This window comes from Oryzias latipes, chromosome 15 (genome assembly GCF_053564925.1).
Source record: "Oryzias latipes strain Hd-rR chromosome 15, Olatipes_Hd-rR_3.1".
Classification (NCBI taxonomy): domain Eukaryota; kingdom Metazoa; phylum Chordata; class Actinopteri; order Beloniformes; family Adrianichthyidae; genus Oryzias; species Oryzias latipes.
The window spans coordinates 25,576,315-25,593,684 of NC_136251.1; the positions used below are offsets into that span (position 1 = coordinate 25,576,315).

Genomic DNA, 17,370 nt, shown 5'->3' on the forward strand with positions numbered 1-17,370 from the left:
TAGTCATACGAGTAGTGTTAACTATTGTCCCATCATTGGTTTCTTTACATTTGATCAATTTAACCAACCTTGCATTATTTTGCTTTTTTTTTTAGATTAGATTAGATTAGATTTTTTTAGAAATGTATAACAATGTTTATAAAAATCCCTTTGTCCAAGAATAAAGATTTCTTTTTAAATCTATATATTTGTATTATGTAATTGACTGATTCTTTGAATCTTTCCATTAAAAGCAATAATTGCTCATTAGGCTCTAAATTCTGTACGACCCAATGGCAGTTTTATGAGTAGACCTATGCCTATACCAGGGAACTTCAACCTTCAACACTTAAAGAGCCATTCAGGTTGTTTTCTTACTGACAACAACCCAGTAGGAGCCACAAAGTCTGACTTCACCCTGCAGAAGAACAAGACACTGATTACATTTTTGTTACTATTATGATACATTTGAACGAACTATTCAATTTCTGGCATTAATAAAACATAAATATAAAGACAATGTCGAGGTTTTTTTTCTAAAACATGAAACAGTTTATAGCTTTTGACAGACACTACTTCCTTTCAAAATAAAGGATGCTGTGTTACACAGCATTATCTCAATGGAGCAATTTCATAAACCTAACTGACTAAAATTAAATCAGAGCAAATTAAGTGACCTTTACTCTTTTAAGGACTATAGGGCTCACTAAAAATCATTGCATTTTTTTCAAAAAAAGAAAATGACCCTTTTATCCCTGAGCACGTTATCAAAAATCAGTCTAATTGTTTTAGTTTTACTTTGATAAAGTACAAAACCACACCTCTAGATGGGTTTTTGGAGCATTATGGGTACTGTTGTCATCAGTTTGGCATGATCAGTCCTATGCCTCAGCTGTTTTTGAATGAGTAGAATAAAGTTTGACTTTTTGAATATTTTGTTTGGTTTGATGCAACCAGTTGTCCAAAAATACGTAACTGTTTCACGTTATGAACACTTTTAGTTATCTTTTATCCAGAGAGCCACAATGAAAGGGTAAAAGAGCCACATGTTGCTCCAGAGCCTCAGGCTGCAAACCAAGCCAATGCCCCTGGCCTGCACTATGTTTGGCATTTGGCAAAAAACTTGTGTTTTTACAAGGCCCACAAACATAAGTAGCAAATACATCATTTAGGTATTAGGCTTTAAACTTGTTCAATTGTGTAGCTCTATATCAAAAAGCAGAGATTTGTTCCTTAAATCAGATCTATTTTCAATGGCTTTTAACTCCCAGTTGTTGTTTTTGTATACACACCTTTTCCCCCTAATTTATTTTTCATGCATTTTAATGTCAAAATCTTTGTGGTTTTAGATTCCTTGTATTTTATTTGTAAACCCCGAAACTGAAGTTTTAGTTTTATGTTTAGAAAATTTGTTTTATTGATCTTTTTCATTAATATTATGATCGTTATGATTTTTTTTAATTCAATTTCATTTGTAAGGCCCAAATTCACAACAACAGTCGTCTTAATGGGCTTCGTACTGTATTGTAAGGTACGATTATATTTATTGTGCTTTTAATGTATATTTTAGCCTTTGTTTTGTAAAGTCCTTGGGTTTCTTGAAAGGCGCTTTAAATAAAATGGATTATTATTATTATTATTAAACATACAATCAAAAAGGATCATAAATGTGTAGAATTCAATAGAATAATACTTAACTTTAACTAAACAAATTAATCTAAAATTGCATCCCTGCCCTTAGACCCTGCTTTTTCAAAATATTCTAATAACGTAACACAAAATAACTAGATAAAAAAAGTCTGTTTCGATTGCATCGTGAGCAGCGCCATCTAGAGATAGAAAATCACAAACATTCGGGCACGCATGTGACGTCATCTGCGAGCGACGGGCAGTCATCTGCTTACCTGCATACATTTTGGGGCTAGCAACAATTTCAACCCCAAAATGGTCAAATCGGGAAAACTTCGTTCGGGGACCGGTTCGAAGTTGAAACGATGGAAGAAAGGACACAGTAGCGACTCAAACCCGCAGACGAACCGGTTCCGACAGGCCGCGAAGAGCCGCTTCTTCAGCCGACCCAGTGGTGAGTTTGCACGTGGGTCCGTGCGTCTGTTCGTTAGCTTTAACTAAGCATCCAGTGTAATGATCTGTGGTGAATTTTTAACTAACACTCATGGGACCATCATTGATTTCAGATTGACTCAGATCACCATGAAAAGAAATTGTGCTAAAGTTATGCTATTGTCTTAAGTTTTTTTAAATTTATTTTATTTAACATTTTGACCTGCAGTGAGTGTACAGATTACATTGATTAAGACAGAATTGTCTGGGCTTGGATATCACTAAACCTGAGGTTTTTGTTTTGTTTTTTAAGTTATTAAAAAACACTTTTCACTCAACTAGTCATTTATTTTAATAAATAGTGAAACTGTGATTGATAATATTATTCCGCCCTACATTCTCATCCTGATAGTAAGTTAAAAAAACAGAGGGGGGGGGGGGGGGGGTTAAAGACATTTCACCTCCTCTCTTTAGGGCCATTCTTAATTTAAAATTGGCCAAATTGAGGAATTCCACTTCCGTCCCTACATTAGGAAACAATGTAAGCATTGCTTTTGTGAACAAGAACAAAAGTGTGTTATAAATCAATATTTCTCTGTCAAGATTGATCTTTTTTTTTACCTTAAACTGTACAGTTAGGTTTAAACTTTATACTTTTAATTATCAGAATGTGAAAAAATGTGCTTTGTTCCTGCAGGAAAGAGTGATCTCACGGTCGATGCGCTCAAGCTCCACAATGAGCTGCAGGCAGGGACTCTGGAGGTCGGCACAGGCAGCTGCAAAGAGGCTCGCATGGAGGAGGAACCTGATGAGATGTCACAAAGAACCTCTGGCACCTTTCTCAGTGGCCTTTCAGACTGTTCCAACCTCACATTCAGGAAGGTGCAGCGCTTCTGGGAGTCCAACTCAGCAGCACATAAAGAGGTGTGTACTGTATTTACAATCAAGTTACAAGTTGTTGCTCTTATGATAATATGTTTAGAATGTCTTTTTGTGGCATTTTTTTTGATGATTAAGCTCAAATTTGCAAGTACTGGTACTCCCATTTCTTTGAGTACTTCTTTATTTAAATAGTTGTGAATCAGGAGCAGACAAAAAAATGCGGTCTGAAAAACAACTTATTATTGATGTAGAAAATACTCAAACTACGTGCTTTGAGCTCGAAGAAACTGGGAAGGCAAGGGGGGGTTCAGGATTTTGGTTTGCTAGATCATCTCTGTTAATGTCTTACATACTCTAATACACCATATACACAGTATTTTTTTGATACTAGGTCTACTGAATCATCTGTGAGGCAGGGCTGCCAAGTGTTATGATAAATGTTTTCCTCAAACAGCACCTGATGAAATACTTGAAAATCGTTCTTTTCTTAAATTTATAGTTAGTTGTCTTTGCAAGTAATTTTTGCTTCGTTTCTGATAAGAAAAACCACAAAAATACTACAGAAAGTAGCCTCCTGACAGATGGTTTTCCTATGATGTCACACACAGATTGTTTGCTAATAATGTGAGCAAAAATGCTACCCCCACTTGTTGGTAAATATTATAAATACAAGCAAATTTCAGTTTTTCATTGTTTCCTCCCCAGATCTGTGCAGTTCTGGCAGCTGTGACTGAGGTCATTCGAGGTCAAGGAGGAAAGGAGACTGAAACAGAGTATTTTGCTGCTTTGGTGAGGTTTTTTTTGTCGATAAGAATTCAAATAACTTGTGGGCATTGTGTAAATAACTCCATTTATTTTTAAAAACTATTTTCATGGTTCTTAGACTTTTGTGCTTATTTTTGTAGATGACCACCTTGGAAGTTGTGGATTCACCAGAGTCTCAGACGGCGGTGGCATACCTCCTTAACCTCGTCATGAAGCGGTACCTCTTTGGCACTTCTTAGTTTGTTTTTTTATAGTAAAAAATAAAAAATGGTGCCCAACCTCATCTTTCACTGTTGTTGTTTTTGCAGAGTTCCTGCTCCAGTTCTCATGTCTAAGTTCTCAGACACAACCAAGGCTCTGATGGACATCATGTCAAAGCAGGCCTCGTCTGATTCATCATCTGCCCTTAGATGGGTGAGAACATTTAAGCATTTTAGTCAATCCAAGACCGTTTGTTGTGTTTAAAATGGGTTTTAGAATTATTTAATATTCTTCTGTGCATTTTAGATTCTGTCATGCCTCGCCACTTTACTGCGGAAGCAGGACTTGTCCGTCTGGACTTATCCATCGACTCTGCAGGCTTACCACGGCCTGCTGAGCTTCACGGTGCACAGCAAGCCAAAGGTTTATCTTACTAGTCTGCTTTAATTCACCTAATCTCTGACAAATAAATGCAGTAAAGAGTTTAAAATAACAGTCTTTTCCTCTCAGATCCGTAAAGCAGCACAGCAGGGCGTTTGCTCCGTACTTCGAGGCAGTGACTTCCTGTTTGGAGATGATGCCCCGGCCCATCACCCTGCTGCCGCGACCACCGCCAAGTTCTGCATCAAGGAAATGGAGCAGGCGGGAGGTTAGGCATCACGTTCGATCCCAACTGACTCGAGAACAAATGTTGCTCCTGAGACAAAACACCAAGTACATCCTCCAAATACATTCCTCCAAAACAGATTTTATTCTATTTATATGAACCAAATCACTGTTTTAAAGTGTTAATGGACACCAGAAACAACTCGTGGGTTTTGAGTATAATGAGCAGTCGAATGAATTAATGGTTATAATTAGGCCTGCACAATATACCGCAAATTTATCGTTATCGCGACATCAAGCTGTGCAATATGCATACCGCAAAAATCGGCAAAAATCGCAATAAATGGTTACCTTGACCCTTGTGCTATCCTAGGCACTTTAACATTGGGGGTTGGGTCATCTAGACCCACTAGACAGTGCTTTGAACCTTTTTTCTTCAATGATTTGTGATCTTCACTGGTGTCCGTGGATTACATGAAATCTTTCCACCTTTATCCGCCTTTGTCATGGTAGGGAGAACATGTCAATAAAAGGGGGGGGGTCATCTAAGATAGCACAAGGGTTACATGTGCTAAAACAATCTCATGGCAGCTTGAAATATTGAATAAATGAAATAAATCCCTTTATGCATTTAACCAATCGGAAGGACCCGTTTACGCTGTTGATCAATCAAATGAGGCCTTTTATGTTTGATGTTTGCCTCCTACGTCGACGAGGGTCATTTGGAGTATAATTTTTATACTGTTGCATTGAAATGGAAATTATGTTTTTGGTTGGTTTGATATTTGTTTATATACCGCAAATTATATCGTTATCGCAATATTAATCACCAATATCGCATATCGCAAGTTTTCCTCATATCGTGCAGCCCTAGTTATAATTGAATTCATCAATACCTTTGTCCTAGACCAAGATATTGAGTGCAATTTAACAATGCAATGCAATGACAATATAACTTGTGATTCATGAACAAATAGCAAAACAACCAAAACATTTTCCATTTCACTGCAACAGTTTAATTTAAATAAGAGTCAACATAACTTAAATTAGACTCCAAATGACCCTTGTCTACATAGAAGGCGAACATCTATATACGGTACTATAAACGGGGTCCATCCGATTGGTCAAATGCATACAGAGATTTGTTAAATAATTCACTACCATAAGATTGTTTACTACAACATGAATTCAAGGTGGTGAATCTAAAGATCATTTGATTAATTTTTTGCCAGTTATTTTGCAAAAACTAGGGTTTAAAAAATAAATAAACAAAATCAATCCACAAAACATTAAAAGCATTCAACTGTTAGAAACTTTACAGTAATTTTAGCTTTTAAAAACTTTAAGAAGTACAAAACACAGTCACAGAATTAAAATGTATTTTTTATGGTTCTCCAGTCAATCCTGTTCTTTATTTTTGCTCAGGCGGCAAAGAGGACACCACTACGCTCCACGTGCTCTGTCTGTTGAAAGAACTGTTGGGAACGTTTCCTGTGGGAGCTGTCAAGTCCTGCTGTGAGACTCTGCTGCGAGTGATGACTCTCAGCCATGTGGTGAGGATGTGAAGCCTGCAAATGCTTCACACCTGCGGTTTTGCACGTATTTTTTATTGTAACGCGTTTTTCTGTTTGTCTGGCTGAAGCTGGTGACAGCCAGCGCCATGCAGGCCTTTCACAGGCTGTTCAGTGGGAAGCCGAACGCTTCGACCCTTTCACCAGAACTCAACGCACAAATCATCACAGTAAGAACACAGAGGGCAGCATGTCATCATGTCAGCGAACCTGTTGGGGGATTTTAACTCTCTTCTAATGATCCACAGGCTCTCTATGATTATCTCCCCAGTGAGAGTGACCTGCAGCCGCTGCTCGCCTGGCTCACGGTCATGGAGAAAGCACATGTTCATCTTGCCTGGTACAAACGCACATTTTAACACAAATCTGGTCAGATTTATGATTAGAGCCACCATAAAAAATACATAAAGTTACAATAATAAAGTTATAACTTCATAAATTATACATTGATAATTTACGAGAATTAAGGCAAAAGACAGTTACTAAGAAAAAAAAATGAGCAACAACAACAAAAAAAGAACCAATGTTGTGATTGATTATGAAGGAAACAAAGGTAGAATAAAACATCTATGGATAGTGATGGACAGGACATGTTGATCATTAAAAGAACTGTTGACTGGTTTATAAAACCATTGACTTTTATATGCACTTTATCAATACAGTCAGGTTGTCTTTCCAGATAAAATGACAGTGGCTAAAGTAATCCCAAATAAACTTTATTTTTTTTTTAGAATAAAATAAATGAGTGAAAAGCAGTATGCATTTAGACTGCATAGATCTACAACACCTGTTTTTATTCTTGTTGAATTTTGACCCTTTTTTCTCATTCATTCATCTTCTTAATCGTCTTTTCCCTTTTGGGGTCATGGGCTGCCGGAGCCTATCCTGGCGCCCCACAAGCCCCCTGTGCTTGTGCTCCTTGGTGGCGTAGTGGTTAGCGCTCTTGCCTCACAGCTAGAAGGCCCCCGGCTGGGGGACCTGAAACAGAACACCAATGAGGGACCTTTCTGTGTGGAGTTTGCATGCTCTCCCTGTGCATGCCTGGGTTTTCGCCAGGGACGCTGGTTTCCTTCCACCGTCCAAAAACATGCTTCATGGGTTAATTGCTGACTCTAAATTATCCCTAGATGTAAAGGGTGTGCGATTGTCGCCCTGCGACAGACTGAAGACCTGTCCAGGATGTTTTGCCTACGAGTGGCCGGGATACACAACTTCAGTCTCTCATAATGTTTTCTCATAATTTTACGACTTTATTCTTGTACATCGATGTATTTTTTTTCTTATGGTGGTCCTAATCTTCCGTGGTAGATTTCCCATCAGAAGAAACCGTTGTTGGTTCTGTTAGTTTGCAGAGCTCTCTGAGTCTGGGTCACCTCCCACGCCTCTTCTCAGCTGCCATGTCCTGCCTGCTTTCTCCACACACTTCAGTGGTTTCCGCTGCAACCAACACGCTCAAGGTAAAACATACAAAGTTATGACACTCAAAAACGCTTCACTTTGTCAAATCATTCTCAAAACTATTGTTTATCTTTTTCAGACTTTACTAACGGAATGTGTTGCCCCTCACATGGAGAAAATAGGCGTCGTCAAAGCCACTGCTTCTGCAGGAAACGCCTCATATGTCTACAAAATGTTCCGGTATGACTGAAAACTAATAGCAAAAGCCATCAGAGCCCTTTTCCCTCTTTTCTGCATTAATAATCATCAAATGTATTCCAGCACCGTAGAGGACGGACTGTCCTATCGCTTCCATGCCTCCTGGCCCTTTGTGCTGCAGATCCTTGGATGCTTTTACAGAGTGGCAGGGAAGCAAGCTCATGCCATCATGACCAAGGTATTAAGCAAGACTGAGTTTTTTCTTCTTCTTTAGAATAAATGAAGATATGTTTTTCCTAAGGACGTGTATTGTGTGGCGGGTAGTCCCTCCAGTCTCTTGCAGACCTGCGATCCACTCCTCAGTTCCCCTTCAGCGGGGAGTTGGACCTGGCCGTGGGAGGAGCTGTGGAGAGCATGGGTCCTCAGCTTGTGCTGGCTGCTGTGCCGCTCAACATCACCGGGCAAAAGTGAGGACATTCAGTGGAGGAGCTTTTGTCTTTAAGTCTTTGTTTAACCCGCCGGTTTTGTTTCAGTGATGACATGGAGTTCCCACGCAGCTGGCTCATTCCCGTCATTCGAGATCATGTGAAGAACACCAACCTTGGCTTTTTTACTTCTTATTTCCTCCCACTGGCTTCTACTCTCAAGCAAAGAGGTAAAACCGAGTGAGAACTCAGGATTGTAAAGTTTTTACATGATAACAGATGTCACTGCTTTGTGTTGCAGCTGAAGAGTTGGAGCAGGCAGGAAACAAACTAGAGGCCAAAGTCTACCAGACACTGCAGCTTCAGGTACATGAAGAATTAGTTTTGTCCTGAGCTTGATATTAAAGTCCCACACAGTACAGATTCAGTGGTGGGTGTGAAGCATGGTCGGCGTGTTCCAAAATGTACTTCACACATGGTTACACTGACAAACGGGAAGAAGGAGCTTCAGTTAATTAGCAACATCTACAAAAAAGAATATTTCACGCTATGTTGAAGTTCACTCACTTCTCCTTAATCACTAAAAGACGGGATTGTCCAATGCCTTGGGTTTTAGGGCAGGTTTATTTGTATAGCACATTGCCTTACAAAAAACATCAAAAGAAATATTAAAGGAGTGATCATTGAAATAAAGTTTTAACGAAAGTTAAAAAAAACTGAATTTAAAGTAAGCTTAGAGTAACGGTGCGGATGTGAACTTTTGAATAATAACACTAATCAATTGCAGCTGATCTTGTTGCATGCATCTATACGCTCAAACCACATTTATACTGGACTCTGATTAAACCAAAAATGTTGAAAAACGCTCCACCTTCTGTGGTTCAGTATTCTTTCACACTGTACTTTTGAGAGTCGGATCAAAGGCATCTGGACAGCAGCTGCTCGTCTGGGCCGGTTTCTGCCTGCAGCATAACCATTCAGTCCTCTGAAACTCGCTAGTTATATTTTTCTATGCCCCTTTATTTATTGATTTGCACTTTTATCCTTTTTATTTTTCAACTTAATGTCATTTCATGTCTTTAGTTATCTTTGGAAACTTGTGTAAAAGATTTACTAAAACCTTTAAGCTGCTGACTTCTGAGCTAAATCTTATTTAACCCTTATGGTATCCTAGGCACTTTAACGTTGGGAGTTGGGTCATCTAGACCCACTAGACAGTGCGCTGAACCTTTTTTCTTCAATGATTTGTGATCTTCACTGGTGTCCATGGATTACATGAAATCTTTCCACCTTTATCCACCTTAGTCATGGTAGGGAGAACACGGCAATGTAAGGGTGGGGTCATCTAAGACAGCACAGGGGTTACAGGTGTTGCAGGAATTTGTCAAAAATGATCAATGGCTGCTGTTTAGTATTGATCAAAGAAGACGAAGGTTTATTTCTTTCTTTTTTTGGTGTGTGTCAGATTTGGACCATGCTTCCTGGCTTCTGCACATGTCCTGTGGACCTGATGGCGTCCTTCAAAGGCATTGCTCGCACTCTGGGTATGGCCATTAATGAACGGCCAGACCTGAGACTCCCGGTGTGTCAGGGACTGCGCACTCTCATCAACAAGAGCTGCTCCTCCGGTGAGACCATGCATGTTGTCACAGGAAGCCGACAAACAAAAGATCAATGAAAACGTCCAATAATCTCAGATGTTTTCGGATTTTTTTTTAAAGAGGAAGAAAAGGTGGAGTTGGGACGCTTCTCCAAAAATTTCCTCCCCATCCTCTTTAACGTGTACAGTCAGCAGCCTGCAGCCGGAGAGTCTGGGAGCTACCGGATGGCCATCCTGGATACCATCAAGGTTTATTTAACGGTCACCGACATGCAGGTACCTTCTTCCTTCTTCACTAAAAGTTCTTAATGGATTTGGTTTTATTTAAGGATAGGAAGGCTAGATTGGACTTTGCTAAAAAGCATCTAAAACAGCCAGCAGAGTTCTGGAAAAACATTCTTTGGACAGATGACACCAAAATCAACCTCTACCAGAATGATGGCAAGAGAAAAGTATGGAGAAGGCGTGGAGAAGCTCATGATCCAAAGCACACTAGATCATCAGTAAAACACTGTGGAGGCAGTGTGATGGTCTGGGCTGCATGGCTGCTAGTGGCACTGGGACACTAGTGTTTATTGATGACGTGACACAGAACAGAAGCAGCCCAATGAATTCTGAGGTGTTCAGAGACATACTGTCTGTGCAGATCCAGGTGAATGCAGCCAAACTGAATGGGCGGCGTTTCATAATACAGACGGACAACGACCTAAAACATACAGCCAAAGCAACTCAGGAGTTTATTAAAGCAAAGAAGTGGAATATTCTTAAATGAATGGCCAAGTCAGTCACCTGATCTTAACCCAATTGAGCATGCATTTCACTGGTTGAAGACTAAACTTCAGACAGAAAGGCACACAAACAAACAGCAACTGAAAGCCGCTGCAGTTAAGGCCTGGCAGAGCATTCAGAAGGAAAAACCCAGCATCTGGGGCCTCATTTATAAAACTTTGCGTAGGATTTGCGTCAGAAGTGGCGTACGGATGAAACATAGGATGTGCGTACGCTCAGAAATATTCGGATTTATAAAACCGTGCGCACGCACATCCTACGCATCTTTCCCTTAATAAATCACAACCAATTCTAAATGCTGCGCAGCTTTTGCGGCTTCATGACACGCCTATAGTTGCCCATAAATAGTCCGTGAAACGCCCACAAATTAATATTCATGTCTTGCGAGATCATGGCAAACACAGAGAGGAAATCAAAAAAACGTAACTTCACTCAATGTGAAGTAGAAGTTATCGTTGGCGAGGTGGAAAAGAGGAGAAAAATGTTGTTTTGAGGGCACAGTGTGGGGATTACTAATGCCAAAAAGGCACTTGAGTGGCAAACGGTGGCAGACGCCAAATGCTGTAGCCTCACAACCTCGGACCGTGGCCGAAAAATTTATCTCTGTCCATATATTTATGGTCCTGACATATATAAATGTTCATTGTCTTTGAAGACCCTGAAGCTACAGTTAACAAACATTCTCACCTTATTGTTGTACTGCAACGCTCCCTAAACCGTCTTCAGCTGTCATTGCGTCAGATCGACTCAGTGTTTTGAATCTCAGGTCAAGAGGTTTTTATTCAGGAGAGCTTTTAGTTGATTTTAGTCCTTGTTTTACTGTGTTTTGTTTTATTATTATTATTATTGTATTTTATTAATTTTTGTGTTTTGATATGATTTTATGCTCTTTGTAAAGCACTTTGTGATTCGTTCTGGGAAAAGTGCTATAGAAATAAAGATAATCTATTCTATTCTATAGAAAGATAGATATTCTGCAACTAAAGATTTTAGAAGAAAATTACTTTGTTTACTTTTTACGAATGAACATGGATCATAATCAATAAATACTAATACCTCTGAAGATTCTAAAGCTACGGTCACGAAACTCAAATGACTAATTAGCACCTACTTTTACTAGTTAACATTTTTTTCTAGTAAATGGTTGACTTTTTTTACTAGTTGATATTTGCACTAGTTACTTCATTGTTCAAGGTACTTCACAGAAGTGCACTGTTTAAGTGCTAAGGGATAAATAAAAATAGGGGTACCATGTGTATTAAATTTGTTTATTTTTTTTCTCTTACAAAAGTATCGGATCAGCGGATCCGCAGATACTCAAAATCAAATGATTTTTAATCAGATTGGGGGCAAAAAAGTCTGGAGAAATGCCTGACCTTAAATTTTGAATGTCAACGACTAACCGTTTCTCAATCTTTCTTCAGTTGATCTGCACCTTTATGCAAAAAGCCACGGACAGGTTGGCCAGCGCCGACAGCTCAGAGTTCATCCGGTAAGACACGCTGAGATGGATTTACTGATATTAAATCTGAAATAATTAGTTAAATGTTGCAAAACAGCATTATTTACTGTAGTCACTCTTTTTGCTTCTATTGCTCTGACCTCATCTGCTTCTCAGGTTGTCTGTGATGGATCTCGTGGTAGCAATGGTTCCTTTTGTAGACGAGGCAACAATGACTAAAACCTTTGAGCTGATTAGACCATATTTGGAGGTAAAGGTTTCTAAGCTTCACTTCGATGGATAGTTAACCTGCGTTGTTAATTGCTTGTTTGTTGATGCATCTGTTCTCAGGTCAAGGAACCAGGCATGCAGAAAAAGGCTTACCGCGTGCTGGAGGAGCTGTGTGGAGCAGAGAGAGAACAGTGCAAGTCGTTCGTGGTGTCCAACCTGGAAACACTCAAAGCGGTGCTGCTGGACACCCTGAAGAAAGCTTCCTCTCCTGCAAAAAGGGTAAGATGTCTTCCTCCTAAATCTGTAGAGGAGGTATTTCTTGGTGTCGTCTGACTGTTTTGTTCTTTTTCCAGCCGAGGTTGAGGTGTTTGCTCCACATAGTGAAAAGGCTAGATGAGAGCAACAGGGACTTCATCACTGCGCTGCTGCCAGAGGTACCAGCACTAATCGGAGAGCAGACTAGTTACTCGCCGATGTTTGTGGTTTCTACGGCAATGTCGTCTCTTGCAGGTGATCATATGTACCAAGGAGGTGTCTGCTGGAGCCCGAAAGAGCGCCTACAGTCTCCTGGTAGAAATAGGAAATGCCTTTGTTCGATTTTGTGGTAACACTAAAGGTAAAGCTTTGTTTTTTTGTGCATTGATTCAGATTTAATCCACCAACAATCCTGGTTGCCACCTCTGTTTGTGTTCCAGATGCCCTTGAGCAGTTTTTGGTTTTGGTGTACGCTGGCCTCACAGGCTCTGTCACCATGATGACTTGCGCGGTGTTGGCGCTGACACGGCTGGTGTTTGAATACAAAGGTGAGTCTAGTGAGGCTAGTATTTGTGGGCGGGGTTAAAGTCCCACTCCGATCATCTTTGGATCTATTTTAAAAGCGCTTCCAGTGGTCCTTTTAATTATGATAATGTCGTTTTCTAGAACAAAGTGTCTGCTGAGCTGCAGTTAATTAGAAATTTGCCTCTGAGTTTTAGACGGGACTGTGGCACGGAGCAACCCCGCCCGCCTCTTCCCGTCAACTGAGCTATTGGTTTACACCAGGGGTCTGCAACCTGAGGCTCCGAAGCCATTGTGACTCTTTGGCTTCGTAGAAAAAAGCTAACAATTTAAATAAATACTGTATTTTATGGAGTATAAGTCGCAGGAGCAAAAAAAATGCATACTATAGAACGAAAAAAAACATATACAAGTCACTCCGTAGTATAAGTCGCACTTTTAAGAGAAAAGTCCTACATTTATAAACAAATTTGCCAAGCCCTGCATAATTCTGTGTTCACACCAAACCTGAGTCATTCGTTAAATTTGCGCATGCTGCTTCTTTTGACACGCGTCAAATTTAATCCTCAATGCTTGTCCAAAACTGTGTTCATAAACTAGACGCTCCCATTGCATGTGGAGAAACTACTGTCTGAAGTTTGTAGCCTCATCACTACATGAAGGCTTTGACTGTATATCTCGTTTATAAATCACGGAAGATTAATTTTAAAGAGCTCTACTAAAGCGTTGATAATCACGTTTATGGGTTCATGAGATCATTCAGTCTTTTTTTTTTCTTTTCTTACGCAATTGTTACCTTCTATACCACAGGTGCTGCATCTGAATGATGGCACTTTCAGATGTCTCAGTTTGATGACTTGCTGTCCTGCATTACTCCAAGGAGAGAAAAAATTAAAAGAACAAAAGTATTGTCTCAATGCAAACGATTGTTTATCCGTGTTTGTTTCGGACGACGCTTCTTCATCTGTGATGCCGTTGGCAGCAAATACTGACGCATGCACCTACAGTGCCCTCTAGCGCCTGTAATTGAGAAACAGCTGTTGTAGGGAAACTGGTTGTTAGCAGGAAAATAACGAATATACAATATATAAGTCGCACCTCTGGCCAATCTAAGGGTAAAAAAAGTGACTTGACTTCTTGAAATACAGTGTTGGGTTTGTTGTTTTGGGTAATTTGCTTTAGTTAATAAAGTTTTGCCATTTCTGTTTAGATCTTTAGATAACTGAGCCACATGATGTTAAAAGGTGGAATCTACTGGCAAAGGGGATTATTATTAGAATCAACTTAAAGCACGTGTTCTAATCTTCTGCTGCACTACAGTGTCTAGTGAAATGTTGTCATCATATACGATTTGAATAAAAAAATGTTCAGAAAATACTCAGAAATTCTATTCTAATCTAAAGTTTCTTTATATACGTCCTCCATCATCAGAAGAACATTATTAAAAACACCAAATACAGCATTTCTTATGAGAGTGAGACTTTAAGCTTGTGCTTTTTTTTTTTCTTTGTTGTTAACTCAGACTTCATTGAGGAATCCACCCTAGAGCAGCTGCTCAACAACGTCTGTCTGCTGCTGTCGTCCCGCACCAGAGAGGTGGTCAAAGCTGCCTTAGGCTTCATCAAGGTCATCCTCTTCATCATGGATCCTAAGACGCTGGCCTCACATGTCACAGTGATGGTACAAATGCTTACATTGTGTCTACTGGAAGTCAAAGTTTATCTAATATCAAAATAGAAAAAAATCTTAATTTTATCAGCCGATGAGTCAGATCCAGAATTGTACTTGTTTTTTATTTGCCTTTGGGAGCAGATTTGACTAAAATCTTCCTGGTTCTTTTGTCAGTATGTCTTTGGAAATATATTCCAATAAAAGATCAGAAGAGCTGTTTAAGACTTAGGGTTATTTATGCCTTAGAAGGGATGTTTTAGGAATGTTTAAAATATATGTTAATTTTCAACCATAGTGTCTTAAATAAAGATTTTTTTTTATCTTTCCTCAGATGGAGGCCATCGGAAACATCAAAGATGATATGAGGAGACACTTCAGAACCAAGCTAAAGAATATTTTCACCAAGTTTATTAGAAAATTTGGGTGAGTTTTTGACACTTGTGTGCTCTTCCTCTTGTATGATGTTCTGTTAGGGATGGGTACCGAAGCTCAAGTTGGTACAGTACCGATGTAAACAGAACTACCGTTACCGAATAAACACACCGGTTGTAGTGCTTCTTATCAATTTCAATCACCGATATTCTACTCAGTTTTTCCGGTAAAATGATTCTAGCCAATCATTTTATCTTTCCAGCATTTGTGGGCGGGCTCATTTATGGAGAGGTGAGGCTGTGAGGGTGGGCGGAGCTTCAGTCAAAGTGCAGAGCGAGCGAAAGTTTATGCAAAATCTGCTGTTTTTCGCATTTTAAAGAAGCAGTGCGAGCAGGTTTAGGCACTGGAACTGTTTTAAAAGTACTGGAAATGCTGTATTTGGTGTTTTTTAAATCAAAGACTCTTAGTTCTGCTTCGTGTCTAGATTTGAGCTGGTGAAGAGCATGCTGCCTGAAGAACACCACAAAGTGCTGGTAAACATCCGGAAAGCCGAAGCTCGCAGTAAGAGACGAAAACAGGCCTCCGAGGAGCAGGACGACTCAGCTGACGAAGAGGAGGGACCAAAAATGAAAAGTGAAAGGTACTGCGCTTGAGCCAACTCAAGTTTGACTGTTCGTCTCAAATGTCAATGTTACATTTTTTTTTTTTTTCCGTTATTGCAGCATTGAAGACATCCTGGCGGAGTCTGACAGCGATTTGTCGGAGGATGAAGGAAAGGGTCGTAACGCACAGAAGAAGACAGGAAAACAGCAGAAAGGACGGGTGTGGCTCAAAGAGGGCGAGGAAGATGACCCGCTTAACTTTTTGGATCCGAAGGTTTCTCAGAGAGTTTTAGGTAAAATAGTTATTATTGGTGGAGGATTTGTATCTTACTTTGCTAGCTTACGAAGTCTTTGTTGTTTGTCAGCCACCAAACCACAGCCGAAAAAAGTTGTCAAGGGGGACCACGGCTTTAAAGTCACCTCAGATGGACGGCTCATCATTAGAGAGGAGGAAGAGGAGGAAGCAAAGGATAAAGGTAAGAGGTAATGAGCTGCTTTTTTTTTTGTCTGAATTTTTTTTATACATGTTTTTATTTCCCTCACAGATGGAGATGAGATGAAAGATATCCTCGAAGAAACAGGAGTGAAAACTGTAAGTGGTTAAAAGAACAAATGAAGCGTCTTTTTTGATCTACTTCTGTGATGACTGTTAATTTTCCTCCCACAAAACCACAGAAGAAGTCACAAAAGAGGAAGTTTCAAGATGACAACTTTGATGACATGGAAACTGAACCCATTTCGAAATATAAAGGTAACCTTTTAAAATTCAAACACGTTTTTATTGTCTCAGGACATTTAAACAACAATATTGTGTTCTTTGGTCAGCTGGAGGATCTGGCATCCACAGACCTTTGGGACAGGCGCAAGACTGGGGAAGTGATTATAAATCAAAAGTGAGTATGCTGGAAAAATGTCGGCTGACTAAAGTGTGCCGTTGCTCAGAAACGTATTTCCTCTCACAGAAAGGAAAAGGAGATGTGAAGAAGAAAGGAAAACTTGACCCATATGCTTACATACCTCTAAAGAAGTCCCAGCTCAATCGCAGGTACTAACCGCTTTCCTGCCAGGTGGTAAACTTAAAAAAAAACTTTTGCTAAAGGTGTCTAAAAACGTGTTTTTCAGGAAGCGCGCCAAACTGCAAGGCCAGTTCCGAGGCATGGTTCGAGGAGCCCAGAAGGGGGCGCTGTCTGGGAAGAAAATGCAGAAGAAAAAGAGAAAAACATGAAGAGAGCCTGCTTTTTTTTTATCCAGAGGACTCAAACAGTGCTGCCATGATCTCAAGCATAGAGTAACATGAGCTTAAACCTTTCTGTTGAATAATGGTTTGTGAGAAAGTGTCTACTAACTCAACAGTTTAAACCTTTATTGCATTTGAAAAGCCTTTAATTGAAAGGAAAATACTTTAAGAAGTAAATGTTGTCATGCATCCGCTATAAAAAATGCTCCCACTTCATGATGGAAACCTTTCATTTAGATCTCATCTGATGTCTTCTCTTTAGAAGAAATAAATATATTTATGCAGGGAAATAAACAGATGATGGAACTCAGGTTTTTGTCTTCTGTCATTGTGTTGTTTGGTCACTTGAGGGTGCTGTGCCTTCACACATACATCCACACTGAACACACGTCATTGAAGCTTCTCAGACTGGAGCATGAGCACTTTTCTTTCTTGAAAATGTTCTGCCTTAAATGGTTCAGTTCAGCGTAAACAAAACCTGAGCTAAATTTAGTCTCCTTTTCATACAAGAATAACCTAAAAATGGATGATCTTCACGTCAATAAGGATCATCTCAGAAGAAAG

At 39.7% G+C, this 17,370-nt stretch overlaps 1 protein-coding gene across 2 annotated transcripts; it reads left to right on the forward strand.

Moving 5' to 3' along the window:
• The first annotated feature begins 1,815 nt into the window (after positions 1–1,815).
• Positions 1,816–17,116, forward strand: rrp12 (ribosomal RNA processing 12 homolog). 2 transcript variants are annotated; one of them, XM_004077163.5, is made up of 34 exons: positions 1,816–2,062; positions 2,738–2,964; positions 3,628–3,711; positions 3,828–3,904; positions 3,996–4,101; positions 4,195–4,311; positions 4,399–4,537; positions 5,920–6,047; positions 6,137–6,235; positions 6,314–6,405; positions 7,411–7,522; positions 7,603–7,703; positions 7,785–7,899; positions 7,986–8,128; positions 8,195–8,316; positions 8,388–8,452; positions 9,552–9,714; positions 9,808–9,962; positions 11,900–11,967; positions 12,094–12,187; positions 12,268–12,426; positions 12,501–12,581; positions 12,658–12,763; positions 12,843–12,950; positions 14,447–14,604; positions 14,927–15,018; positions 15,452–15,607; positions 15,690–15,862; positions 15,935–16,045; positions 16,115–16,161; positions 16,245–16,320; positions 16,395–16,462; positions 16,532–16,614; positions 16,692–17,116. In XM_004077163.5, the coding sequence occupies exons 1-34, from the start codon at positions 1,924–1,926 to the stop codon at positions 16,792–16,794; spliced, it is 3,867 nt and encodes a 1,288-aa protein (XP_004077211.1). In that variant the 5' UTR covers positions 1,816–1,923; the 3' UTR covers positions 16,795–17,116. The 2 variants fall into 2 exon arrangements, with proteins under 2 accessions (XP_004077211.1, XP_020565270.1); XM_020709611.2 differs by having other exon boundaries at positions 1,826–2,062; positions 16,248–16,320.
• The last annotated feature ends 254 nt before the right edge of the window (positions 17,117–17,370 follow it).

Bases quoted from the DNA above. Each gene is read 5' to 3' on its own strand.
- rrp12 (XM_004077163.5), top strand. From the start codon at position 1,924: ATGGTCAAATCGGGAAAACTTCGTTCGGGGACCGGTTCGAAGTTGAAA. The intron at 4,102-4,194 runs GTGAGAACATTT...TGTGCATTTTAG, and splicing joins CATCATCTGCCCTTAGATGG to ATTCTGTCATGCCTCGCCAC. The intron at 12,951-14,446 runs GTGAGTCTAGTG...TTGTTAACTCAG, and splicing joins GCTGGTGTTTGAATACAAAG to ACTTCATTGAGGAATCCACC.